The sequence below is a fragment of the Athene cunicularia genome, assembly GCF_003259725.1.
Source record: "Athene cunicularia isolate RWA chromosome 2 unlocalized genomic scaffold, athCun1 chr2_part1, whole genome shotgun sequence".
Taxonomy (NCBI): domain Eukaryota; kingdom Metazoa; phylum Chordata; class Aves; order Strigiformes; family Strigidae; genus Athene; species Athene cunicularia.
Genome location: NW_020799095.1, coordinates 141,807,557 through 141,835,086, shown reverse-complemented (window position 1 = coordinate 141,835,086; position 27,530 = coordinate 141,807,557). Strand labels below are relative to the sequence as shown.

Here is a 27,530-nt window from a genome sequence, read left to right as displayed (position 1 = left end):
CATGTTTGCTGACCCTAATATTTATCTTGGTGGTTTTTTTTAAAGGCAAACACACCAATTCTGGGTCTTATATAAGCTGGGGTTGAACTTCTGTGAACCTTAGTCATGTGGGCTAGAGTTTGTTAATTTGGTGGACTTCAAGGACTTGAGCATAGGGGTAATTTGAGGGCTTGCATAGAACAGTAGAGAAATTCGCTCGTGGATTTGTACAGTCAGGATTTTGGAAATCATGCTTCAAATTAGCTTTGAAAGAGCAGCCCTCCCAGGCTGGATTGAACATGTAGTTACACTTTACATTAGCAGCAGCAGACAAAAGCAGCACAGCAGCTTTGGATTTTGCATTTGTGCCAGCAAGAAATACAGTAGAATAAATGCAAGACTCTATTCGTAATACCTCAAAAAAGCACAGTAAGGTGTAGGCCATTTGAAATCCCCCTTAGTCATAATTTTGGTATTTAGTTTTGTTTGTAGATTAACAGATTGGGTCTAAATTGGATAGAGCAAGTCCTGTTCTGTAAAACAAACAAATGCTAATTTTTGGATGTCATGCCTGAGGGAGCAGAGAGCTTTCCTGCTCTATTCTTCTTCTAAAAAAAAGGAAACAGTGTTTTAAAAACAATATTTGGATCCCTAAAATACCTACAAGGCTGACTTCTCCTCCACTCTCTCCTGGTGTCTGTGGTACTGCTCCAGAGAAAGAGGTGAAGGGTCTCTGTCCATAGTGTGTTACAGTGCAAGTCTGGAAAATGTCAGCAGTGTTTATGGAGCTACCCGGGGCGGGAAGAGCTCTGAGCCCTCAACAGAGAGGTCATGGAAACACGTTGCTTGTGATGCAACACTGCCTGCCCCCTTTCTTGGTCACTGTAGGGTCTTGGGGAAATAGCAGCGTGTCTCTTTGGGCTGCAGCTGCCCCTTCTTATGCCACCTGCCTTAGCGTCTCGGGGATGATGTTGGGGGCACAGCTATCTGTACCTGCCATCAGCTTAACCCTGCAGTGTCTGCCCTGGTGGGATGTCTCCAGGGCTGTCCTTTCCTTTCTCCACCATTGATTCTGTGGAGCAGTGCCCCAGTCCTTGTGCTTCCCATCTCCCCAGCAATGCTGGGGCTCAGGGGGGAGAGCAAGGCTGGCTGGGGGAAGAGCAGTGCCATTTGCAAGGGAAGGTTTAGGAAAGCAACTGCTGACCCTGAAACCTCCTTCTGCTCTTGAAATGGGTCTTCCTTCTTCTAGTCTTTCTGCCTGACAGCCCCTACCACCTCCCCCGGGTAGAAGTGCCATGGCCACGCAGGACTTTGCCTTTGTTGCTGGGGGGCCTTGCATCGGCTCTGGTGCTGCCTGTGTATCAGTGTATATATAATACACTTGGAAATGTCGGGATGGGGTGTACTGGAAGAGGAATAAATCAGGGAAGGTGGAAAAGAACTGGTAAAAATGATCCCACAGAGCTGCCTTGTTACTGAAGCTTTGAGCATGTCTAGCTGCCAGAGCATGAGCAGGTGAACAGCCTCTCCTTCAAAAGTTTATTTCCATATATTTTATCTCCAGTTCCTCTCACATGATATGGATTGGCGTGAAAGTATCACTTCCATGACAAGAAACTGTAATCCCTGATGCTCAGTGCTTTTAAAAAGAAGTCTCAATCTTCTGTAATGGCTACATGACAGTTTAATAGTTGATAAAAGAAAAACAAAAAGTTACACATCTTCTTTTGTAGATTGTAGGGACATGACATTGCAGATAAACATTATGAGCTTTAGCATGATTTATTGAAGCTCATTTCTTCATTTTGTTGTAGCTTTCAGTCTCTTACTATGCAGCTGTCTGGTTTCCCCAGAGAACAGAAGACTAGCTCAGAGATATAAATCTCTGTTAATGATTTTAAATAGCTATCTATTTGTATATAATATGAAACTTTTTTTTCTTTTGCTCTGGGCACTCAATCATGGGATTAGGAGAGGATAATCAATAATCCTGAATGCACAGCAGAGCCACTCTTGGTGGTGAGCCTGGGTGCTCTTAGGCTACACAGAGCTGTTGCAAAACCTCCTTGCCTTCTTTCAGCCTCTCACTCATAGGCCTGGCTCCCTGTTCAGCATCTGAAGGTTTCCAGCTGAAACAATCCCTCCAAGACCTGAAGCCTGCACTGCATGCCAGAGGAGGTGAATATTTTTCCTGCGTACTCATGTGAGATGGTTGCCTTCTAAAGCAAGAGAAATAAAGACAGAACTGTACCATAGCTGGTTGGGAGCACTGTGGTGTTCCGTTCAGTTTTGTTTGTCCTTGGCAGATGAAGGTTGAATGAGGTTTGTCCAAACAGGAGGACCTGTTGTAAGAGATACTGTAGGCAGATGTACTGAGGAGTGTGCAGTGAATGTGAACAGATCCCTGGGTGTTATCCAGGATGTACCTCATCTCCATGGAAAAAATACATAGACCTTGGAGCTAACATTTCCATCTGTGTTTCGCCAGTGATCACAGGTCAGCTCCCATAATTGGGATGCAGGACCAGCAAATACAAGGTGTGTTTGGGAATGACAATTACAGCTTTGCTATCTTTTCTTTTGTTTTACACACATTAATGATTTATCAGGATGTTAGTGGTTTAGGAGATGAAGTGGGGCTGCAGGGTCCTTAGCTGTATTTTGTACAGGGAGCACACTGCTAGTGACTGAATATTGTTTGACCTTCAAAGCTCTCCGAAGGCTTGTGCAAATAAATTTGGTTAACATCCTTTTTGCACCAGAGACATGCTCCCAGTAGAGAAGGCAGCACCAAAGTTAGCATTAAATGGAAGTGTCTACTTGTGAGCTGAAGGTATAGATATCCCTCTACATCAGGTGATCTGGTGGTGTCGCTTCCAACAACAGCAACACGGAGGCTTGTGGAGCACAGCAAACAAGCTTCTGAGACTGCCTGTAAAAGGTGGTGAGGTGGTGGTATAGGACTTCCTGGAAGGTCACTGTCACCACTACTGAACATACCTAGCACCAGAAGGCTCATCTGTGCTCTGGTGTAAGTTATGAAAAATCTATTGCTAAATCTTCTGTAGCCTGAAGGAAATGTGACGAACCTGCCATGCAGAGGAGTCTGGTTGTGATGGCAGATGTGTAATCATTTTGTGTGGAAAACAGATGTGCCATTGGTGGCTTTGCACTTGGAAGGTACTCTTCCTTCCTCCTGTTGCTCCTTGTAGTTTCCTTAGATCATTTACTGCTGGTAGTAATAGTCCTGCCCTTCATGGCATCGTTGCTATGGTGTCTTTTGCTGGCCCTTTTGGTACACCTGCAAACAGGACTCACTGGAATAGCCCATCTTCCCCTCCGACACGCTTTGTCCAGCAGTGTTTGCAGGCCAGCTCTAACAGTGACACCAGCATCAATTCCTGTAATGCTTGCCTTGATTTTTGAAGGTTCAGATCAAGGTTCCCAAAGAAATGGGTTCTTGGAGGTAAGGTTACCTGCTGTGAGTGTTCCTGTGATCACTGGCTCATTTGTGTGTCTAGTGTGTGTCGTGAACTTACTGGACATAGCAGGGCAGTCCTAGCCTAGCAAATTGCTTGTCAACCCTATGTGCTCACCAGCTTGGAGAGACCGTGGGACTTCATCATCTTTTTCCACCACAGTAGCTAATTTTTGGATTAACACAAGTGAATTGGGAAGGGTTAGAAGTAAAACACTGCAGGTGAAACCCTGCATGGTATGTTTCTGAGCTAAGTGAACTTTTATCATTGACTTAAAGATGTACGTGGGTAGCAAATAGGACATCATTAAGATTCACGATGCTGTTAGAGCCTGAGACTTAATAAATCTTCTTACGTGTGCCTTGTACTTAGTTCATGTACTTATTCTGGCCCCTGGGATTTATTTTTAGCCCAGATGCGCTTTTTTTTTTTTTTTTTTTTTCCCCCAGGAATTGCTGTGCCTCTGTTAAATGGGAGCAATACGCAGACTGTATCCTGGGTCAGATTTGCAGTGGCTTGTCTCAACCAGGCACAGACAGGGGTGGAAGATGCCTTGGAAAATGGAAGGGAGGGAGGGAAGGGGCAGATTGGAAGTTGGAAAGGACTGGATCTAGCCTCCTTCTGCTGCCTGAATTAATGCACATTTGACATTTTCAGAAAGTCAATAAATACTCATAGGAAAAAGATTTGTCCACCTCTTTACTTACTTGCCCTGTCCATGACACTGTATTTAGCTCTTCTGGGAATCTGCATGTGTTGTTTTACATATTAGGGTCTAAGGAATATGAGTACTCAACCTGTCTGTCTTCATAAGGAAAGTGAATCTTTTTGCTAGTTTCTGTGCTCTTGAGTGTGCAGTTATTGCATGTACTCTGGGACTTGTGTTCATGAATTTAATTCCAGGAGTAGGAACGTATTAGAAGTAATTGAAGGAGCATGTGTCAGTATTGACACTACTGGTACTGCTTTTTCTCTGTTGATGGAATGTCAGTAATAAGTTCTTACTGACTTTAAGAAAACAAGATGCTTAGTTCCTGAGAACAGAGAGAAACATAAATAAACTAGCCCTACAGAAACTTGGTTGACAAATTCTCAAGTGTCTTTGCACATGAGAGGGAACATATGAGTTTTGGTGCAGTGTCTCTGTTTTGGATCAGGAGAACCCAGAAGAAGCTGCACTGCCTGATGGTGCTTGGCCTTCCTTTGACTTGAGTTTTGTTTTTCAAGTAAGTCTGCCTATATCTCACATTTATATATTTTTGTCTTTGCCTAAGTATTTGTCTTGTTTTGTTTCAATGCTGACACAGTCCATCGGAAATGGTGATGCTGAGCTACATCCACTTGCTGACTGGAGTTACCCACGTTGGCTTTTTCTGGAAGTGGCTTTAGAGGGTAGCAGGGTTGAACCCAGCTGGTACAGCAGGAGCTCTCCCATCTGCTCTGCTCTGGGGTGCAGTGGCACAGTAACAAGCCTGACTGAGCTGGTGGTGTGTTATTTAAGTTAAGGCACTTGCTGACTCATTTGCAGAAAGGCAGTAATGGGGAAACACTCTGCCTGCCAACAGACCGTGTACTGTTACAGTCACTCTAGCAACACGGCAGTGCTGCCTGTCAAGGTTGCCCACTACCTGCCTTTATTTTAATACAAAAATTAAAAAACCTGAAATGGCAAGGAAGAAGAGTTGCAAAGCTGATTAAGGCTGCTCAAGCTGGTCTGTGGGGAGCAATTGGGTTTCTGGAGTACAGATCCCCCCCTCATTTCATCCTTCCCTGTCTTTCTCCCCATGAGCTGCCCAGAAGTTTGGACAAGTACCCCGGACCTTGACCTTATGTTGACACAGACTAAATTATTCTTCTCTGTTGCTTCTACATCGTCTCCTATGCTAATTACTGCTCTACAAATCTACCCTCTGGTCTGATTTCTAAATACATCCAGGAGGCTGAGCAGCTCTGAGTATCTGCTGTAAACATGACTTATCCAGGAGGCAGTAAAGCTGCTCTCAAACTCTCCGAGAATTAAGCCTTCTTGAAAGCGACTGTCTGTTGGGCAGCTGGTTTTATCAGTCTGTGTTGGGAGATTAAAACATGTTTTGCTGTCCCTTCTATCAAATCAGGAAGAAAAAAAAAAAGTGTTCTAGTTACCAGCTCCCCAGCTGCATGTTAATAGAGAACTAATTGACCAAACGTCAGTCACTTGTGCTCCTTGAAGGAAAGGGCCGTCTCCCATGTGCTGAGCATACAAGAGCACAACCCGTGTCTTTTCTCAGGCTGACAGTGGTTTTTACATCTTACCCAGCAGAGGCAGGAGCTGCTCGGGTTACATTGCACTGAGCCCAGACTGCCGTGCCAGGGATGTATCTGCTCCCACGCTCCTGGGACGTGGGATGTGTTGTGGAGTCTGCATTGCTTTTAGAAGGGAAAGGTTTATGGCCTCTTCTAGCCCAGCTGTTAAACATATACTTTATTCTGAGTTTTCCCACTGTAAACCTCCACTTGTGACGACTGTGGCATACCTCATTTTGTCAGAAAGCTCTAGAAGTCACCAGTTCAAGTTTCGAAGGCAGTTATGCCATGTCAAAATTGGCTGGTGTCTATTGAAGAGATAAAATTTTGTAGGTCGAAGAGCTTCTCAGCCCTGCGCAGGTCACAGGTATTTGGGCATTTTGGTTGCTTGTAGTGACTCACCAGGTTTTTCTTGTAGGAGTGCTGAGAGGTTGAAACATTGAAAGTGATTTTTAGAGGAGTTGGAAAGAGGAGATCATGGTGCCTACATGCTGTGCCTTTATGTTGTTGGACAAACCAAAGTACGAGTTTATAATGGCACATAAGAGTCTTGGTTTAAGGCCTTCTTAGAAAGAAGTATGAGATTTTTGACTTACGTGGAAACCAGATAGATTGCAATTTTCTTGCTTTCTAGTCATCAGGTTGATACATGACTTTACCAGCTTTTATTTTTTGCCAGCTTATCTTCTTGTTCTGTAAGATGAATTTCTTTTGTCTTGATTCACTTTCTATTGTGACACCACAGTTGTAGTTTTTTACCCTTGTAAAACTAAACATCTCCCATTCATACAGGTACGGATGTCTGTAACACAAATCTTTCTGCTGTAACTAGTCCTGGAGCCCTTTTTCAATACAGTGTTGCAAAACTTTAATTAGGGCTTCCCTGTGTCATGGTAATATTAGACCCATTAAGCTGTAACCCTGCTTTAACAAGTCTGTGAATAGAGTGCAATGCCTAATGAAAATGCAGTTTTTACTGGGATGAACGTGTTTATGTTGATGAAGCTATGTGCATACGTGCTGGATCTTACAGATACTTTCTTTGCAAACCCCCAACTGATGTGTTGATAAGACTCTTGGTGAGCATAATCCTGGATTTAAAAAACATCTCATACTAAACATGGCCTTAAAATACTACCAGGGCAGGTATGAGATAAAAAGAACCCTTTCCACAGTGCAGAACGCTTGGTTTAAGAAGTGAAAGAACATTTAATAAAAGGTTTTGATCACACTATCTGCTGTAGAACAAAAAGGTTTCGTTGCTCTCTGTGAAAGTTTGTAATTCGTTTTTTCTTAGCTGTTAGGACTGTACAACCCCAATGAACAGACCATGGCTGTGGAGTTTGAACTCTGGATCAAAACCCACAAGCAGATGTTGTCTGAGGTAAAGTACTTAGCTTGCAGCCAGTAACAGGTTCCTGAGCTTTATGAAATGGTCAGTAAAGGGTGACCAAAGGTAATTTTTAAGCTAAAACTTAGAAAAGTAAATTTTTAAACTTAACCTCTGTGCCCTATGGTGCAGGCTTAGAAGAGATACTTCTGTAGTTTGATTCTTGGTAAATGTATTGGGCCATGGGTTGATGGAAAGAACATTTATCCTTCCCGCTAATTTATATTTGTGTTTCGGTAAACCTCTGGACTGTGAGCAGAGGTCAGGGGCTGGTCTTGAGAGTACAAATGAACTTGAGTACATTGTGCCTGAGTCTGGGTTTGGAGAACTCGGGTGTTGGGGAAAAGTGAACCAATTTTAGAGGTCCAGAGGTCAGCAGGGTACATGCATGCTCTGGGAGTTTGCTGTTGCCATTGCTGACTCAGCTATGTGGAGGAGGAAAATATGTTTTTCCTTTTTAGAATTGCTTATCAAGCTGCTGGGGGAAAAAAGAAATTACTCTGGAGGAGAGGGAAGAGCCTTGGCTGTCAAGAACACAGTTCAACCTTGCAGATACTTTCCTGTATAACTCCTAAAATCCAGGTGTGGTTGAGTGACAATGAAGTTGTATGTTACATATTACGCAGGAAACCTTATTCAGCTGCTCCAGCAATTTCCTGATACTGCAACACCAACTGAGGAATGGATCAGGCAGAAGGTGAAGGTGGGTAGGTGTTCACACACACCACCACATTGAAGCAAATTCTGGAGATGTGAGACAGCCCCTTAAGAGTATATTTGAAGCAGCTACAACAGAAAGTAAGGAATATGGTGTCTGATTTAGCTGCAAGATAGTGGATAGCCTGAGCAAGTGGAATAAGTGTATCCTGAGATCAGTGAGTAGAAGAGGTCAGAGTCTTGCTTGTAGCTCACTGAAAGCTTGCAGCTTGTATCCAGGCACAAGCTCCAGACTTTCTTCCTGAGCTTTTGCTTGCGGTATCTAGTCCAGAAACATCAGCCCCATTTCTTGGAGCATCTGGGATTTTCTGAGGCCTCTCCTTCAGCCCAGCACTGACCTGGACTGACACTGCTTAGCTTGCGAGGCAGAACAAAATTGTAGCTAGGGAACTATGAGTCTAGTAAGCAGATCCTGAACAAAATTGAAGGCTATTAAAGTGTCTTAATTGAATTATTGCACTACAGGGCCATAGTGACTCATAGTGAAGCTAATCACCTGCTGCCTTATCTTGACTGCAAAGAATAGATTGCTAGTTAAACATTTAAAGGTCATAGTCATAGAAATTATAATAGTGTTGCATTCTCCCACCCCCGCCCCCTGAGTGTTATGCCTGAAGTTACTAGGGGAAGTCGAGAAGATGCTCTTTGGAGATCTGTATTCTGAAGATGAGTTTCAGTATGCTTATCTTTCAGGCTCACACTGTGGAGCTCGATGAGTTCATTTGAGAGAGGCCATGCTGAAAAATGTTGCATTGGCTTTGCACAAATTTCACCAAAACACTACCAGTATGGCATTGGTGTTCTATGGAGAATCAAATTATCCTAAAATCTGAATCACAGATATTTGGGGGGTTCATTCTTGTTCATCACAGTGAATTCCAGGAGTAAAACTGGAGCTCATGTCTCTTCTCACAGCCAGGCAGCTTCAGTATTTTCAATTTAATAGTTCTTCACTGGGCCAAGAGCCATCTCATAGGAAATAGGGTTTTCCTAGTTCTTCCTAAAGATGCTGTAGACCTCTATTTTTACTGCATTGGCTGAGAAAAGAACAGACTTTTTCCTTCTGGAGTTCACTTGTCCATGCAGACTATCATTCCTGTCCCTGTGGTCACCAAATCAATTGTTGGGAAGGTTTTGTAGAGAGAGGACTTGGCTTTTTGCCTGGGGGATCCTCCCATGCTTCCTGCTGTAGGAGAGTCTTCCAGGTTGATGAAGGTGATACACTTTTCTTATCAAAATGCTGGACGTGCTCTAAATATCTCTTCTCAGTGATTCATTGTCCTTAGATTGCATCCAGTTCACTGCCAGGAGTCACAAGGACAGGTGGTGTCTGTCTTGGCAGCTCTCCTGGAGAAGCATTCAGATGATGATGGGGGAAAACTTACAGATAAAATAACAAAGAGCTGCACTAAAGCATCTAAACCTCTAGCTCGCTTAAAAAGACAGTGGTGAGCACGGAATATCAGCAGTGATATCAGCAGTGTGTTATCACTCCAATTTAAATATAGATTTGGAAGGAAATTTGTAGTATTTGCTGCATATGGGATGTTTTATGGCAGGAAGCATATCCTGCTATAAAATGTATTGGCCTGTTTGAAAGACTGGGTTAAAGACTTAAGCCTGAAAGTTTTTCCTTTCGGAAGTGTTGGCTGTACTAAATTGTTAAACCACTGGCATATTTTGAGCTTGACCATTTCCTTACTTTTTGGAATGGGTTGGAAAGAGCACAGTGGCGGAAGAATGTGTTTCCTATCATCTGCCAAGTTCTTGTCTTTGGTGGCCAACAAACATATGAAGCTGAGCAGCACATTATCTAGAGGAGAGGTCTGGGCTACAGACCTGTGTTCTGTGATCTGAGAGAGGATGGACCTTGGTGACATCTGATTAGGTGCTGGGTGATGTTCTGTGTTGCTTTCTCTCTTTATGTCTATCTTTCTAGTGGGTATTCTCATCTCTAGTAGCTGTTACTTTTAGGATACACCCTTGTATGCGTTAGTGGCCTTTTCCAGGGGTACAGAACTGCTAGAACTGCTGTTTGGAGATGTTGATGCCAGTCCTGTAGAGACAGAAGGGGCCAAAACATCTAAAGGAATAGGATACATAACAGCATCCAGCTGCAGATCCAGAGATCCCCATTTGTGTCTGGGTTTGCACTGTGCCAGAGGCTGTCCCTCATCAGCCTTGCTCCAAATGCACCATGTCACATTGGCCAGAGAGCCAAAGGAAGCTGACTGAGATCCTGAGCCCATCAAACACTTGTGCACTGCTGGCTGCAGAAGTGCCTCACCCATGAGGGCTGGTGGCTTGCCTAGATTTCGGATGGACCTTTCACCTCACTAACAAATGGCAGAATAAATTGATGGGGGATGTATTTTTAAATGAGCAAATTGCACAGGACTTTTACTTTTAGTCTCTGCCCACTTCTCAGAATACTTTTGCTTGGAGTATGCCTTGACGGAGAGATGATGAAGGTAAGTGCTCATCTTGCCCCAAGCGGCTCTAGTGCCCCCACTTTGACTTCTTCAGGTTAGAGATAGCTCAGTGTTTCACACTATTGCCTGGCAAAGCCCAGCAGCATCAAAGTTGTTTGAAATGTGTCCAGTGTGGCTCTGTTAACAAAGCCTTAAAGCGAAGGTGCATTTTCAGTACCCAGCAGCTATGTTGGGATGAGGAGCACCCTGTGTGACTCCTTGGAAGCTGCCCCGCACAGGGTTCAGGCCAAAGGAAGGTGGTGCACTCTTGGAAAATAGCTTCTGCTGAAACTATCTCTTCACCTTTTCTTGCAAGCTCATGTCTTTAGATAGTATTTTTTGTTCCTTTTGCAAAAGGCAGTTAAACTTCAAAGGAAGCTGTATCATACTGCCTTCTGTATGCACTTTTAAGTTTAAAGCAGAGTCTTTTCACGTTTGATTCTTGGTAGAAAGTGTCCCTGGGGATCTTCTCCTTCCTTCTGCCCATCACAACTGCTGACTTGACTTGGAAGACCTGCCTCTAATAGAGGAGAGGAGTCATTGGATGTGTAATTGCTGATGCTGATTTGTACCTATTTTCTCTTCAGTCACTTTCTTAAGTGCTTTAAAATAGTGTTAGGTTTAATTTTGTTTTCATAGCAGATAACTTGTCATGTCCCTCTTTGGAGCTCAATACATTTTTTAAATTATTTGATGTGTACATTTGCCCCTACTTCACATACATTTTAGCAGATGTGGTGTAAAGCTTTCTTAGTAGAGAAACTGGAGCTCCTTGAGTGTGATTCTGGTTTTATTAATATTTACAATTCATCAGTCTCCACAGAATTTTTTAGTGCTTCCCACTTCTGCTGCCGTAGGGTTTTGCCACATCTCCTGTATAGGAAAATAATGCATGGCATAGAATACATTCCATGTGTGTTCCTGGTTTATCCTGGGTTGCCAACTGAGGTGCCTTGTTTTTATACAGTCTGACCTGCGAGACGTGCCTTTCACAGCCTTTTGATTCTTTTGAGAACAACAGATTAAGTGCTTTCTTTGGACAGATTTGTTTCTGAACTGTAGTAATACTGCTTACATCAAGACCCATTTATACTGTCCTTACTCCCGTACCAAAAAACAGTTCTTTGGGGGCTATCTTTTTAATTGAATCATTTATTTTACCTACTTTAAACAAACCATTACAAAAATCTAGGCTAAAGCCTATTGCAAGCAGTTGCATCTGAAATGGATTGCAGCTGGACAGGTTAAACATGGCAATTATTTCTGTTCAAGGCATGCCCTTGAGTTTGCTCAGGATGAGTGACGGTGCTGCTGCCTCAGAAGACAAGTTCAGAGATAATCGGTGCCCATGCGAGTGCTGCATTGCAGTTACTGTCAGCTTACGTCACGGACAGATACTCCGGCAGCCGAAGGGCTGCTCAGGAGCCTGAGGAGAGCATGGCTTTAGTACCACATAATGACAGATCTCATGGTCTGTGTTTTCTGTGCTTATTGCATATATTGTGCTTTCTGCACAGAGCAGCCTTTATCAGCAGCTCTCTGTTCTCCTTAACGCAGTGTAAAAAGCCAGAGTGCTTATCCCTTTACAGAGTTTTGGTTGGAGGGCTTTTTAGCCTCATTTTTTTAATATGTATATTTAGAGACTTACACATGTCATACTGTGATTACAGCTTTTACACCATTTGAACCTGTCTGCTTTAATTAGCAGTTGGTGTTGCCGTATTTATAGATAGATGCAAAACGCACAAGCCTGCCATAGTTTTCAGTGCAGGCTGTATTTTCTTCTGTTGGCAAGTAGTTTGTATCCATTTTTCCATAGATAAACCAGCTTGGCAACCTGCAGATGTTGCAGGCGTTGGGTACTGATGCTTGAAATAGAAATGGACTCTGAAGAGGATGTGGAATGGAGGGAAATAAATCAGAAACTGCTGTTGCATTGGAAGTCTATTAAGACTGATGATACGTCACGCTTACCAGAGTGTAGCTCCAGAAGTTGACCACATTAAAAATACATATTTTTTAAAATCTTGTTTTTATCACATTATTAAGGTTTGTTTTCATTCTGGCATGCTGTGGTAATAAAACTAGTTTACCAGTACAAGTGTTTGGCTGTTTAGCATCATTTTGGTGGGTATTTGTATGAGTGGGAGAAATGGATTGATTCTTTCTGGAACAAATTGTGTCTGGTCTATAGATGATGTGAAAAGCATGTGTGTGTTTTTCTTTGCAACTGAAACTTTAAATTTGCAAAAGTTTTGGCCTGCGTTGACCCTGCAATTCCCAGGAGAATGTCAGGGAACGAGAGTGGTGTCATGTTATTAAACTCTGGTGTGTTAGCTGCTCCTCAAGAACTGTCTGCAGATGAACTTTACTCTGGGGAAAACATTTTAAGGCACCTTTGCCCTCTTTCAAGAAGCTCCCCTTAAATAAAAGCATAAATTACCTCTCAGTACAGACGTTAAATATAGGCATGTGAGTGTTGTTGAGCAGCTCATGTGGGGGGTCACTCGATGGGTATGTGGTGAGAAGATGCTTTGCTGTGTATGGCATTTGGTTGCCATGATACAGTTGCAATACATTTGTATTGCAGCCTGGGCTTTGCACTGTTTGTGGACTTGGAGTAGAGTACACACCATCATCTTGAAAAACACAGCTCATGAATCAGTGCCTTAAAGCATTACTACCCATTAGGGGAAGGTGGGCAGTTTTGTAACTGCCTCTTTCCTGCACATCTTCTCAGAGCAGCTGCATCCTTATTTTGTGGATTGTATTTTTCACTGTCTTGCAAGATTTCTGCCTTTCAGTCTAGGACAGCTGAACATGCTGGTGAGCAGCAGATGGATTTGAGTCAAGCTTACACTTGGGGATTTGGGACTAGAGCCCAAGTCATAGAGCTTCTAAAACTTGGGGGCTCTCACTTCAGTTAACAAAATAAAATCTCATCATCTGTTGGCCCTGTGTGTTACAAACTGGTTTTGAGAACACATGGAAAGATGACTTTCTGTGGAGTGATATAAGGCTTTTCTTCCCCAGCTTGTCCAGCACTGTGCTACAAATGTTGGTGCTGTGGTTTAACCCTGGCCCATGACTAAGCCCCACATAGCCACTCTCTCCCCTCTGGGTGGGGATGGAGGAGAGAATCAAAAGAGTAAAAGTGAGAAAACTCATGGGTTGAGGTAAAGATAGTTTAATAGGTAAAGCAAAAGCCATGCACACCAGCAAAGCAAAATAACAAATTCATTCACCCCTTCCCAGCAGCAGCATCCCCAGGAAAGGAGAGCTGCCATCACATGTAACGGTTACTTGGGAAGACAAAAGCCATTACTCTGAATGTCCCCACCCTTCTTCTTCCCCCATCTTTATATGCTGAGCATGCCATCATATGGTATGAGATATCCCTTTGGACAGTTGGGGTCAGCTGTCCCAGCTGTGTCCTCTCCCAACTTCTTGTGCATCCCCAGCCTCCTTGCTGGTGGGGTGGGGTGAGAAGCAGAAAGGCCTTGACTCTGTGTAAGCACTGCTCAGCAGTAACAAAAACATCCCTTGTATTATCAACACTGTTTTCAGCACAAATCCAAAACAAAGCCTCATACTAGCTCCTGTGAAGACAATTAACTCTGTCCCAGGCAAAACCAGCACAGTGAGTTTCCTCAAACTCTCTGTAACCATGTGCACATTTATGTGTATGTAATTTCTGAGAGACCATCTTTGGGAGGATAGCTAGGTGAATTGTTCCGTTCCTGCTTCACATGGCTGAGCAGGAAGGAAGAAAAACCTTTCGTGTAACAATATCACTGTGAAATGTGGGAATATGGGTTACATGGTATAAATCAAGATGGTCTCTGGGGGCACTAAATAGGAGGTGACCTTTCCTGAGCATTTTCCTCTAAACTTGTAATTTATATGCTAGTCCTGTGTATTACAGTGCTTAAAGCCTAGGTCAGAAATCCTCCATCCAACTTTGACACTTTCTGTTGTCTTTAATAGACAAATTAATAGCAATAGGTCACAGCCAACTGTGTATTGTAGGTGTGGGTTGATGAGATCTGTTAAAAGAATAAGGGAGCATCAGAGCGTGTGAGGAGCTGTGAGGTTTAGATGGATTTCCTGCATTACCAGAGATGTCAAATGGCCAGATGAATGTTTCTGTATTAAAATCTGATTAACCACAAAGTACCATGAATTCATTTTTTGATAAATTCTAAGATACGCCACAAAAGTAAATGTACATGAATGCATTTGGATAAGTTAGCACTTGGGCTGATTGCTTTTTGTAGGTGAGCTTTAATTGGTTTTATATCATTTTGAAAATACCACAAATGCTATTTTTTCCCAGATTGGGTTGTGACAATGCTGTTTTATCTGTGTAAGGTGGATGTTTGGATTCCTTTGACATCAAAGCTTTTACTTGGATAAAACCAATAAACACTTTCCACATGTATCTACTGTGTTATGTTGACAAAGCAGTGTGAGGGGAGCACAGCCTCCCAAGAGGCTCTTAGAAAACTAGGTTAGAACTGCTGAGACAATGGACTCTGGAATTTGGGTAAGGAAAACAATTTTCACAGCGGCACTAGTCAGCAACTGTAAGAGGAGCCCAGGAATCTCCACCCCTAGAGACACTCAAAGTTGGACTGTAAGGACCCTAGGAACCTCATCAAAGTTGGCCCTGCTTGTATTGGGGAAGCAGACCACAGAGCCTCCTGGGGTCTCCTCCAGTTTTGTCTCCCTGTTTTTTCCATGAGATGCTGAAAGGAAGGACCGATAACCAAACATGTTACACCAGTATTTGGAGGAGAGGAGTCCAGGCACATGGACTTCTCCGCTGTGAAAGGAGGGACATCCCCTAAGAAGGGTCTTAACTTTTTCATGCAGTTGCTACGAAGCCTTAGCAGCACTGTATATGGATCGCAGCCTTATTTAAAATTGCCCAGCCCCAATTGGTTTGGTGATTAAGGACTGTAAGATGAGTAGGACTTGACTGTAATGGTAATAGTACTCTGAAGGTTTGTTCTATGTGGAGTGTAAGGTGCAAATCCCCTCCTGCTCCTCTCCTAGGGGCTCTTCAGTGGGAGGAGGTACAGAAAGTGTTCTGTACTGCAGTGATGAATGGCTAAAATGATGGAAAAATCGTGCTGTAAAGCAGCTTCTGTGGGCACAGTTAGTTTCTGCTCCCTTTTTAAAGCTTAAATTACAGGATTTCTAGAGCCCTGTTCTTAATTCATCTTTGTTTTCCTTCTGCCTTTTGGCTTCTAGTCTTTTTCATTGATTGAAATCCTAGTTTCCTGAAGCTTCTTGCAGTTGTTCTTAGTAAGGGTGATTGATAGTTTAAAACTAGCCTTCTTGCACAGGTCTTATAAACCTGCTGTGCATTACATGTGTTTGTGTCACAGCAGTCAAATACAGCAGAATTACATGCGTGTGCTCTTACAGTGGTTGGGACATGTTCACTACATGTCCAGCAGAGCTTGTTTGGAAGAAGTTGTTCTGTCCTCACAGAAAAAGATAAGCACGTCCTTGGTGTTTTCATGCCAATCAGCACTGCTAAGTGTCTTGTTGTATGCTGTGTTTGTAATGTCGTACACCTCTGCAGCTTCATTTGATCTTTTCTACAAGATGTGCTTTTTTCTTTTTGTAAATCAAAGAACTCTTGAAGCTTTTCTCCTGCTGCACTCTTCATGGTTTAAGCAGGCACACTTCAAATGCAGCCTGACAGCATAGATTGTTTGGAAGGATTTGTGGGATAAACAGGAGTTTGCCTGTGGAGCATGTGAATCTGTGCATTCAAAGCAGCCAAAGATCTGGGGAGCACAGTCCTGTGCTTGTAAGCTGTCTCACCTGATCTGCATGAAGCCTTGTTCTTGTGTGCAGCTTGCTTCATTTGCTACGTATAAGTAAAGGAGAAAATGCCTGTACCTTTTCTAAATTCAAAAGTATGAATTCAGAGTTTGTTGTGTCTTTTGGTGCGTGTGTTTATTGAGTTTATGGCCAAAAGCACAAAGACCTCTGGTTTCTGTGCTTGGAGATGACTGTCCTCATTTCACTTTATGTAACAGGTGGAATATTACTTTTTTTTTTTTAAAGCTGCGTTCAGTGTTGTGTATCAAATTCCTTCATACTGCGGGCTTAAGCAGCCAGCTGGTGTCAAACCCATGTGGTGACATTCTCCTTTCCTTTTGTGAAAATTCATTATATTGTAGTAAAGCTGAGGAAGCTGAAGTTGAAAATAAGTGGGATGCTGCCAAGAATAAAAGCCCATCACTGAGGATGAAACTAGTTAACTCTTTGAGAGCTTACCTGAGGATCAGTGCAACTGTCTTTATATATAGCGGTGGGCAAAATGAGCTTTGAGGCCATTCAGATAACTGTAAACATCAGTGCCCTGGATTCTTGTTACTCTTTCATTATCTGCCACTCTGTTAAAGAGGTGTGCAGGTTCTCCACGTGTCTGCTGATGAGTGTCCTGGGTTTTAGAGGAGAAGTCTGCAAAGTCAGTGTGTTTTTAATCTCTAGGTTTCTAGCAGGCCATGTTGAAATGAGTTTGGATGTGCACTAAATAAATCAGGGAGGATGAAGTTGAGCCATGGGTATTTCAATATATATTTGAAATTATTTTTAAACGACCTTTGGAGCACACAGAGCAGCTGCCTTGAGAAAGTACCAGAATGTATTGCCTTTTGAAGCATCACCACCAGCATCCACCCCATATATGCCAGCTGCAGTTAGAGATCGTTAATGCTGAGCAAAGCAGGAGGTTGCACCAGCGAGAGGGAACCATGTCCCTGAATACCTGGGGCGGGGGAAGAGCTTCTCCTTGCATCCAGGGACTAAGATGCTGCGTTCAGTGCTTAGGTGTGCATTGAGTCTTTTGATGGTTTGATGATGCTGTATCTCTCTATAACTGAAATGTAACAGACTTTCTCTAAAATTTCTTGAACTGATAATTTCTTAAGGTGATTTGGATGATTTTTACTTCCCATTGTGCCTCCATGATCTTTTCCTCCGTTCACTAAGGAAGTGTGCTCTGTTGGAAGAAGTGACAGCATGTAAAAATAGCACTGCCTTATCCTGCAGATCTGCTTGCTGTAGGGTTTCAGTTAGATCTGCTGACTTGAATTTAAAAAAAAAAAATCTTCTGCTTTTTGCACCTGCTTGTTCTGGTTGTGCTTCATTCTGTGTTTTGGAGGCAGCAGCCATTTGGTCGTAGCTGAAATCCTTGCTGGACTGGGATCAGCAGCACAGGTGGTTGGGAGACCTGAGTTAAGGAGCTTTTGACTTTTGGGGCCAGAAGTATTTACAAGGCCGATGGCTAAACACAAAGAGGAGAGTTACCTGTGGGCGTTTCACAGCCTCTGTGGAAGTTGCCAGTTCAAAATAAGCCATGCGTGTTTTGCTGAGCATGTGGTAGAATTGCTCTTGGTGTTCCAAGCCGTTTGCTCTAAGTGTATTATCCTTTCCCCTCATTGAATATTGCTGGCGTCTAATCAGATTACATCCCAGTTCAAAGCTGTGCCCAGATGAAATAAGAGCCGTACTTCAGAAGTAACAATTTTGAGTTACTGACTTCTTCACACATTGAGCTGACATTAAATGTTCATTTAGAGCCAGATTCACGAAGGTATGGAGATAAATGAGTCTGTCTATCTAAATAGGCCTGAACCACATCTCTGTCTTTTCACCATCTGGAACACGCAGTGGAGCGTGGTCCTTGGTGCAGTGAGTATTCCTGGCTTATGGAGCCAGCCTTCAGATACCCGTCAGCTGGCAGCTTGGCTCTGGGGCACTGCACAGGTAAGGGTTTACCCTGAAATAGCAAGCAGGCTTGACCTTGCATACTTCAGCAGCTTCAGGAATTCCCTTTTCATTACAAAGAGTCCCTTCTATTAGCATGCTGCTTTTTTTTTTTTTTTTTTGAGAACAAGCTTGATGACTCACAGCACCTGCCTTTCTTAAACCATTAGTGGGTGTAGTACTGGGAGCAGAGCAGTTGGATCTGCTCAGATTAAGACCATTAGGTTTACGTAACTATTCATAGAATGATTTTGGAAATACATTTAACTATAAATTTGAAAAGAAAGAAATGGGGAAAAGGTATGGACAGTATTATTGGGTGCAGCTTTATTGTAATTACAGATGTTTAGCAGACCCTGTATGTTTTCAGTAATGAAATTATTTATATTTCAAATAATAAAATGTAAATAATGGCCCTTGGAAAACACAAGAGTGGTATTTACTCTTCTAAACAAATCTGTTTCTAATGATGCTTTATTTTTGTGGTATTAGAGCTTGGATGCGGAACTCAGGGTTTATAAAAATGAGTGACAAGCACCTGTGAGGTGGGGTGGATATTAATTTTTGAAAGAAACCTCCAGAAACAAAAGGTTGCTGTCTATGCTGGCAACACCATCTATGAAAAGGAGAGAAGGAGGGATCAAGCCACCTTGCACTCCTGACAAAAACATGCTCAGACTCGAGGCTTTTGTTACTGGGAAGCCCTTCTGCCTGGACTTTTATTGCTCTCTAACAGGATGTCATGGTTCAGTGATGCATTTTGTGTCTCTTACAAGTTTGTGAATCAATGACAGACTTCTAGGTTTCTCCAAAATTGAATCGATGTATCCTATGTCAACTTAACTTAAACCTTCCAAAAGCATTTTCAGCCACCTGTGTGTGTGACATCTTCTTTAAGCAGAGGGCCACAGGTGAGCTTTTCAGCATGCCCTGAAGGCTGACTAAATCCGAACTTCCAAAGATCATAGCATAGCTTGTTCATGACCATATTTAATATGTTGGACATACTCTGTAGTGACCTCTGTGTGCATGGGTGAAATTCTGACCCTGCATTTTTAATGGCAACATTCGTGTTGGCTCCCATGGGGCGAGGATTTTGCCGAGTGCTCTGCTAAGAGAACAGCTAGGGTAAGCAAAAATGCTGCTGAGCAGAGGAATAAGCTGCATCAGAAGAAGTCATGAGAGCTTTCTTGCCTGTTCTTTAACGTACTGACTGAAACATGGTCATAGTCCATTTTAAGGACTTCCTAAAGCTGGTGGTTTCCAGGGCAGGCTGTGGGCTAGGGATAGCTCACGTTTCCTGTTCCTTTTGCGTCTCTACTGCTTTAACTAGCTGCCACTGCCACTCTTCTCCTTAACTCTTCTTTCTCCTTTAAAATCAATGCAAATGCAGTTTGAGGTCCTGCAAGTCCCATCCACGAGCAAATTGCTAGTTTCTTCTGCAAAAGAGAAAAATAAACCACCTAATGTGTTTTCTTTTCAGGATCATCTGAACTGCAGGGGGCTCTAACAAATGTGACAGCTTCGTATCAGGTCTCTATAAATATGTTTTCCAAGTAATTTGCCCAGAAGGGCACTCGAATGAACACTGCAAGCAAGCTGTTTCCTTGCAGTGACAACCGCAGATGCAGTACATGACAGTGGCCTGCCAGGGTTGTTTTATTAAATACAGTTAATCTGAAAAACTTAGGTGAGTTTGACCTTGAATCTGCATTTGTTGATCCAGTCTTCTCTGAAAGATGTGTAAACAAAAACTTTTTTAAAGAAATACTTCAGGAAATGTTTTTTTGCTGGTTTTGAGCAGCAACATTCAGGACTTTGCCAAGCGCTGCTCAGAAGGGCTCATAGTAGCTGTAGGAATAAGGGTGTCCTGTTTTCTTTTTCCAGCTGGTAGATGCTGAGCAACATCCCTCTGTGGTCTGCAGTTCTTGACGTGTTTTTCCAACTTATAAGCCTTACCTGGAGGTAGTTGACACCGTGAAACATAAAGTGCTACCATCCCTCCACTTTCAGGTTTCTGTCCCACCAGTTATGCTTACCACTCCTGTGCTGGCCGCTTTTAGTCAAAAGCCCTCCTTTTCCCTGGCACTGATACCGTCATCCTTGAGTTTCACAGAGGTATCTGCATAAACAGTTTTGCAAGATCAAGGTTTGTGCCCCATGTAATCAGTGATGGAAGCTGCTTGCTCTCCTAACAGCATGAGTTTGGGTAAGAGTTGAGTAATGACCATTAACTTAAAATGTCCTACTGTTAGTCATCTGTCATAGCCTCCATGTTCAGAGTTGTATTTAATAATCTAGCCTCTGTTCCGCTCCCACTTTAATCTTTGCTCAAAAATGGAAGCCTCTTCTGATAACTTTGAAATTACAGAAATTACAGAAGTATTACACCCATTTTTCATCATTCTTTCCCTTTTGGGAAAGAGGGAAATAACTGGCACATTTGGACTCTGCCCTTGAAGATAAAGATGAGCTCGTTAATAAGTTGGAGCCTTAAAGGCACTTCCTGAAAGGCAGTCATCTTCTGAGCCTTCTGGGGTTGCTCAACAGTGAAGGGAGAGAAGGAAGATAAGAGGTCGATTGTAGTGGGTTGTTTGGAGTATACAGAGGCCATGCAGTTGTACAGCTGCACATTTCATCAAATAATCATTTGCTTGATATATGATCATTATTAAATACAAACATGATGACTCCAATAAAACAATTGAGTCTCTTTCCTACAATCTTTCTCTGTTGTCTCTCTGCAATGTTGAATGACAAGCAAGCATCGAAAGAAAATCATTCATGCCTTTATAGTGGACTCATTGTAGTGTCATGGTCCATAGGCTTTCATTTAATTATCTTGCATGAAAATGGTTTTTGGTCTTTTACAGGCTTGGACAGGAATAGGGAGAAGCAGGGAAGGTGAAAGCAAAAGCACGTTTTGCCTTGCAGAGTTTCCTTTTACTTATAAGGCTGATGTTATCATATACTTTCTAATCAAATTTGACAGGAGCATTTTGTTAAGCCACTTTCTCTGAGTGGGAATTCTGATGAATACAGCTCTCGTCTCTGGTTTCGAAGTATTACTTTACACCGTTCCCAAGCATTGTTTGTTTTAATGGATGAATTACTGTAGTATGTCAGAGCAGTAGATAATTCATAGCCTCACAGTAGTGTAACTTGCAAATGCAGAGCTGTGAGTGGAGCCCAGGTCACCCACCCAACATACTCCTGATTTGATGAAAAGTTTGCTAATGTGGCCTTGGTATTTCTCTTCAGGAAATTATAGCTACTGGAGAATGTCATGACTTTTTGCCAGAGGCCTGCTTGTATGTGAAGTGGAGACGGGCAGTGCTTTCATCATACTCCTGACACACTTTTGTTTCAGATGCTCTTTTTGCCACTAAGTTTGTGCGTTGATAGCAATGAAAAAGGAGTTATCTCCACTTGGTCTTCTGCCTGCCTGGCTCATGGCTCTGGCCTTGAGTAAGTGGGCAGTTGGTCACTTATGGAGCTGGTCTTTTTTAAAAGATAAACCGTAAATTAATTTGGAGACTGAAGCAGGTTTTGTATGACCATGGCATAGCCCAGTGCAATAAACTTCTTACCAGATTTTGAATACTCAGCTGTACAGCTAATACCAGGACTTGCACACACGTTAATGTTGCTTGTAAGATCCATCTCTGTTTGCAGAGTATGCATTTTGGCCACCCACTCCTTCTGTGAGCAAACAACTACTGTAACATTGAATGATAATTTATATAAAGCATATGTTACTCTTGTTTCCTGAGGCTGTCTGGCTGAGGCTGGGTAAAACAGGCAAATCCAAATTATGTCCCTTGTTATGTTTGGACATTTTCAAACCACTGCAGTGGTACAAAATGGTTCCCTTCTGCCACTTTGTATAGCTAGCTGATCCCAGCCCTGTGGAAACAGAAGCATCACTGCAGTTCTGCTGGTGGGAACCAGCCTTCACAGAAACCTCCTGGCAGTTGAGGTAAACTGTTTGCACCGCACATGTTCCTGGAAGGACTGCTGAACGCATTGCTGATGGCTGTGGTGCTCCAACACAATAAATCAAGGGGTGGTGAGAGGCTTGTATTCAATTTTTTTTGCCTTCTCAGGAAGTATTTTGATTCTTCACAGATAATATAGTTGGAAACAGGATGGTAAAGCTCTGTTTGGTGCTGTTAGAGTACTTAATAGATTGAGGAGGAGCGGTGGGATTCAGGCGTGGGAGGAGATGAGCTGTACTGTCCTTCCTTCAGACTGGTGGCAGATTTTTAACAAGGGATTGCTGAGACACCCCCAAAACGCAAATTGTTTTGGCATATCTGAGGAAGTGATCATTTTCAAAATGCTACTGCTGCTGCAGAAACTCCGCAGGAGGTGCATCTGTACCTCTGTGGTCTGTCTTGCCTAGATAGGTATATAGGGAAGCTTGGACGTTGTTCTTGCCTCTGCTAATCGAGTGAGTGCCAAAATTAAAAAAACCCCTTGTCTCTGGCAAAGGTTTTCTCTCTCTCCTACACTTAATTAAACACCAGTAACATTGTCTTTTGAACAGCAATTGGAAATGCATAGTGACTTTATTGTAGGAGCAGGCGTTGAACAGAGACCGGTTCCCCTTTACTGGGGCAGAAGCTTCTGGCCCACAACAGCCTTTCAATGGGCACCTGCCTCCTGCCCCCCTCTGCCCTTGATGGAGCTGAATGGGACTGCATGTCCTTTAGCTGCCAGGCACGTGGTGGGATAGCAGTGGGTTGTGAATGTGGTGGTTCTGAGGAATAAAAGCAAAGCTCGCTCCTGTCTGCGTCCAACAGCATTGTAAGCCTTGCGGCGAGAGGCTGTAGAGAACTCTTAAAATGATCCCATAGCAGGAGGAGCAGAGAGGGCAGCTGGGAAGACTGCATAGGGGACATGCATTCACTGCAAGTGTTATGTTGATATTTTGCAGGACTGCAGTAATCTCATTTCGAAGGTAGTTAAACTTGGTTTAATCTGAATTCAGATTACTGTAAACTCAGTTTATTTATCAATAAACTCAGTTTATTGATTGTAGCGACTTACGGTTTTGCAGAGGAACAGGAATCCTTTCTTCTCGTAGCCATTTGGAGGGACTGTGTTCCCCAACGCTTCACTTTGAGGCTGGTTGAGTTTATCATTTAAGCGCAGTTTGGGAGGGATTTACAGTCTTTAGGGAGGGCTGAGCAGCATCTTTCTCAACAAATGGTTGGCAAGAGCTGCTGCTTCAGAAGTTCAGGTCACCTCGCTGACCCTCACCACTGCTGTCCGACTCCCCGCACACCTCAGCATGGGACTTTAAACTGGAGCCTCGCCAGCCCCAGCCCACTCCCCGCAGCCCTCCCTGGGTCCACGCTGACGGAGCTGAGGTGCTGGCTCAGCCCTCCCAAACTTTCCAGCAGCGCCCCTCATTTCTCTTCCTGAGCAGGGGCCTAAACCCATCTTCTGCAAAACCTTGTATCCAGAAGGGGCATTAAAATCTTCTCAAAATGACTTTTCCCCCCTTTGCTTTGTTAGAATAGTCTTTATTCACAGAATAGAATTAACACCTCATACTTCCATGCTCTTGTAAACACTTATGGGTAACATGAAGTTTCAAAAGGTGGGAAGAACCAGTAACCCCCTCGTCCTCAACCAGCTGGGTTTGTTTTTTTCCTATGGAATAACTTTTTTGTTACATGTGGGGTTTTTTTTAACAAGCACAACTACCAATGTACAGACCTAATTTGTATAGCTGTTTTGGTGACCTTGTCCATCCATTTGTACTACATGTTGAGGCAATATATTTATACTTTGGTTATTGGGATTTCAGTTAAATTTTTATTATCTTGCAGTTTAATATTAATAGTAACTGACCCTTGTTTCCTAGTCTTCAAAACACATGGTGCCTTATTTCCTATTTATTGTTCTGAAATTACTCTTCCTTTTTTCATGTAATGGGCTTAGGAAGGCAGTGTCACTTAACCATTGACAGTCCTTAATATTTCAGTTTTTCGATGAGTTTTCATCCTGAAAAAACTGCTTGTTGCTTAAACTCAATTGGGAATTGCTCTGCTGATGACTCTGGAAGTTTTTGGTTCATTTCTCCATCTGTTCTGTTGGAGTTGTGCTTCATTAGGCTCCGAGTTACTTTTATTTGGCAGTGGCTCCAGAGAAAAATGCACATGTTTTGGGACAGAGATCTACTTTTTATTGTGGATGTTGTCCTCTTCCTCCAGTTGTCTTATCTCCATTACACCTCTCCCCATCTTCTGTATTGTTTTCAAGTTACCAAAGTCTATGGCAGCTTGTGCAAGTGCAGCATCGCCGGAAGAGATGGGTCCGGATCCAGGCTGGATTCCATATGCTTTTCCCAGCCACCCGTATGCAGCAAGGCTACAGCTTTTCAGAGTTACCAAATAATTTTATTTCAAAAGCTCCTTATAAAAACATGAGCAATTGGGCAAGTGACAAAGGACTTTCTGTTTATCTTTTTGAACAATGGAAAATACCAAATAGCCACAATTTGTTCCAGTTATTTAGTGTCTTTGTTCCAGAGCCATTTTGTGGGCACAGGATTTAATTCTGCAAGAATGCAGGGAGATGTTGACTTGGTTTTGTGCTTAAAAAATAAATTTAAAAAAAATTTCAAGTTTCATTACTATGAAAATACTTTTTACTTGCACAATACCATTTTTAAAGCCTAAGGAAGATATTTTACTGTATATTACAAGTCTAAGGTTATTTTAATAATCAAATGAAACTTCTAAATAGATGCTGATATCTTTGCCATTTCAGAGAATACTACAGTTTGGAAAAGCTTTGTACAAAGGTTGATGCTTGTACCCTGAGAGCAGTAGATGTGGCTAGTAGATAGGAACTAAGCAATTATCAAAACTAACTCTAACCAAAACAAAATTATATTGAAATTTAATAGACTGATCAAAGTTGGTAATGCTGACTGAAGTGGGAAATGGAGGAACATGTGCTTTTAGAAGGGAAAACTTCAGAGGAGGAACACTTGCAAAAAATTATTCTTGCTGTCATGCAGTTGTCAGAAACTGAAATGAGTGAGGGTATAGAGCAAATAGTGCCACCTTCTGGCAATGTAATGAAAAATATGTGTGATCTGAGATGGCAGGTACGTGTGATACACTGATGGAATGTGTCAGTGATGTAGGATTAGTTACATATTCAGGAGGAGCAAAATCCTTCTGAGTCATTGGGTCTGAAGGACCTGGAGATGGGAAAATTGCATCGAATCCCCTAGGTTTGTTTCTAGAGTGTTGAAATAAACTGTCCATAGACACCCACTTGCTTGCCAGCTTTGCTTCTTGTCGTTTGACATCACGAGCTCTTTTCTTTTAACTCTTCTGCCACGGAGTTTGGCCTCATGGCACAATAAAGCTGCTGGGAAGAACTGTGTTTTAATTGTGTTTAATTGGTCAGTTCTGGTCTCTGGATGAACAAGAATTAATCTCTACCCAAGGTGGTAGATATCCCTGAGGTCTGCCCAGTTAATAACCTGATCAATTCTACAGTTATGAGTCTGGTTTACAGTTGTTCCGGAAGACTTGGCATCTGCCTCCTGGTTGGCATGCCTCTACAGCACTGACAGGAATCTCATCAGGAGTCTCACCTGCCTTGCGTTTTGTTTTTTAGGTGGTACCAGAGAGATTGGGTCTGCTCTCACCAGGATGTGTATGAGGCACAGAAGTATAGAGTCCAAACTCCGGCAGTTCTCAAGGTGAGTGGCTCTGTACCTGGACCGGAGCTCGAGGTTCATCTTCCGTTTGATACTGGGAAGCACCTAAAGCTGTTCTTTACAGCTGATCTCTGGCTGTGTCACTGAGAACAGTAGTTGTTTCCTCCCCCTCAGCACAGCAGATGTGTGAATATGCAGGATTTCGCTGCATGTTCTGGGGACTGGGCTGATCACCTCAAACCACTCTAAATGCTGCATATTCCTGCTGTAGGTTCCTGTTGCTTGGTGCTGAGCAGGCAGCTACTGATGTGATCGACCTGTCTTTGTTTCAGGACTTAAAGTTTTGTCACTGAGTTTTAAGGCAGCAGCAAGTATTGTGTTGCTTCCTCAGCTTACTGGAGAGCCCAAATAGCTTGTAGCCAAGAGAGAAACTTTCAGCAAACAAGTATGGAAAACACAAATTCTCTCACTCTCTTTTTGTAGTTAAAGTTAGACCATAGAAGTAATGGGAGAGAATTAGCTCGTGTAAGCTGGTCTATACATAAACGACCTACTTCTGTAGTAAGTAGTAGTTTGCACTTGTGCCTTTTTTAACCAGACTTAGAAGTTATAATTGACCTGATGTGAAACAAAATGATGCTTCACCCTTTGCCTGACAACCTGGTGTGTTTTTCCTGTTTAAAATAAAGATATATGTGAAATTGGCTGTGAGGAGACAACTTTAGTCTCCAGTTACCCCAGAGTTAGCTGTTTAAATGATTCGATCCCAATCTCATTAATTAGTGGAACATTATTAGTGCTGTATCATGGACTCCACTGGTGAGAGGTGAGGTGCAGGACGTTGTTTGCTTGTACAACTGCTCTGTCTTCTTGTGCATATACACGTGTTATTTAAGTTTATAATCTTCATGGCTGCATGAACCTTTCTGGTCTCTGTGGAGTATCCATTTAGACTGCTCTTTGTGTGACAGATGAGTAGGATCTGACTGTTTACATTGGCCCTGTTTTGGGTCACTCCTCTGGTTTACTCTCTGTTCCTCACTGTCCTGAACTTCTGTGTAGTAATTCTGGTTATCTTGTGATGTGGATTTTTTTTGATCCAGTCCTTTCTTTTGCTTTCTCCAGCGTAAACATTTTTATGTTCTGATATTTACATTGTGACACTGGTAGCTGTCGCAGCAAAAAGTAAAAATACTCCAATATTGACCTTGGCTCTCTATATAAGAATAGGGGCATCTGCAGGATTTGATTGCTCTTTGTGTTTTTTCAACAAAATTAGTGCTTTAATTGACTGTCTGATAAACCCACTTCAAGAACAGATGGAAGAGTGGAAGAAAGTGGCCAATCAACTGGATAAAGACCATGCAAAAGGTAGTTACAGAGGAAGAATTCTTTAATAGGAGTAAGATTGTAATATCAGCTTTTCTTCCTCTTTTCATGTTTGTACTGGGGAACTGAATGACGTGCTTAAATATGTATAGCAACTTTTCTCTTCTAAAACAGTCCTCTCCCAAAGTGCCTAACAAATTTTTAACCCTTGCATATACATTTTTAAAGTTTAGTTTGCAGGGCCCCAAGGGATGGGTTGTTTTTCTAGACTGGTAAGAACTGACTAGCTTTGACTCTGTTATCCCACTCTTACTGTATGATCTCCAACAGTGCTGAGGATTGCAGATGCTGCATCTATCTCTGCAAAGCCCTGGGGTGTAGTTAAAAGCTAACTATAAGAT

The 27,530-nt window shown here is 42.6% G+C and overlaps 1 protein-coding gene across 1 annotated transcript in view; it reads left to right on the top strand.

Annotated features, from left to right (window-relative positions):
- Positions 1-27,530, top strand: part of MTSS1 (MTSS1, I-BAR domain containing) — a gene marked incomplete at its 5' end in the record, with an annotated part of 117,196 nt that overhangs the window by 56,564 nt on the left and 33,102 nt on the right. The window contains 2 exons of the mRNA XM_026841522.1: positions 25,758-25,842; positions 27,080-27,171. Coding sequence (XP_026697323.1) covers positions 25,758-25,842; positions 27,080-27,171 — 177 coding nt within the window. The remainder of the gene's footprint in view (positions 1-25,757; positions 25,843-27,079; positions 27,172-27,530) is intronic.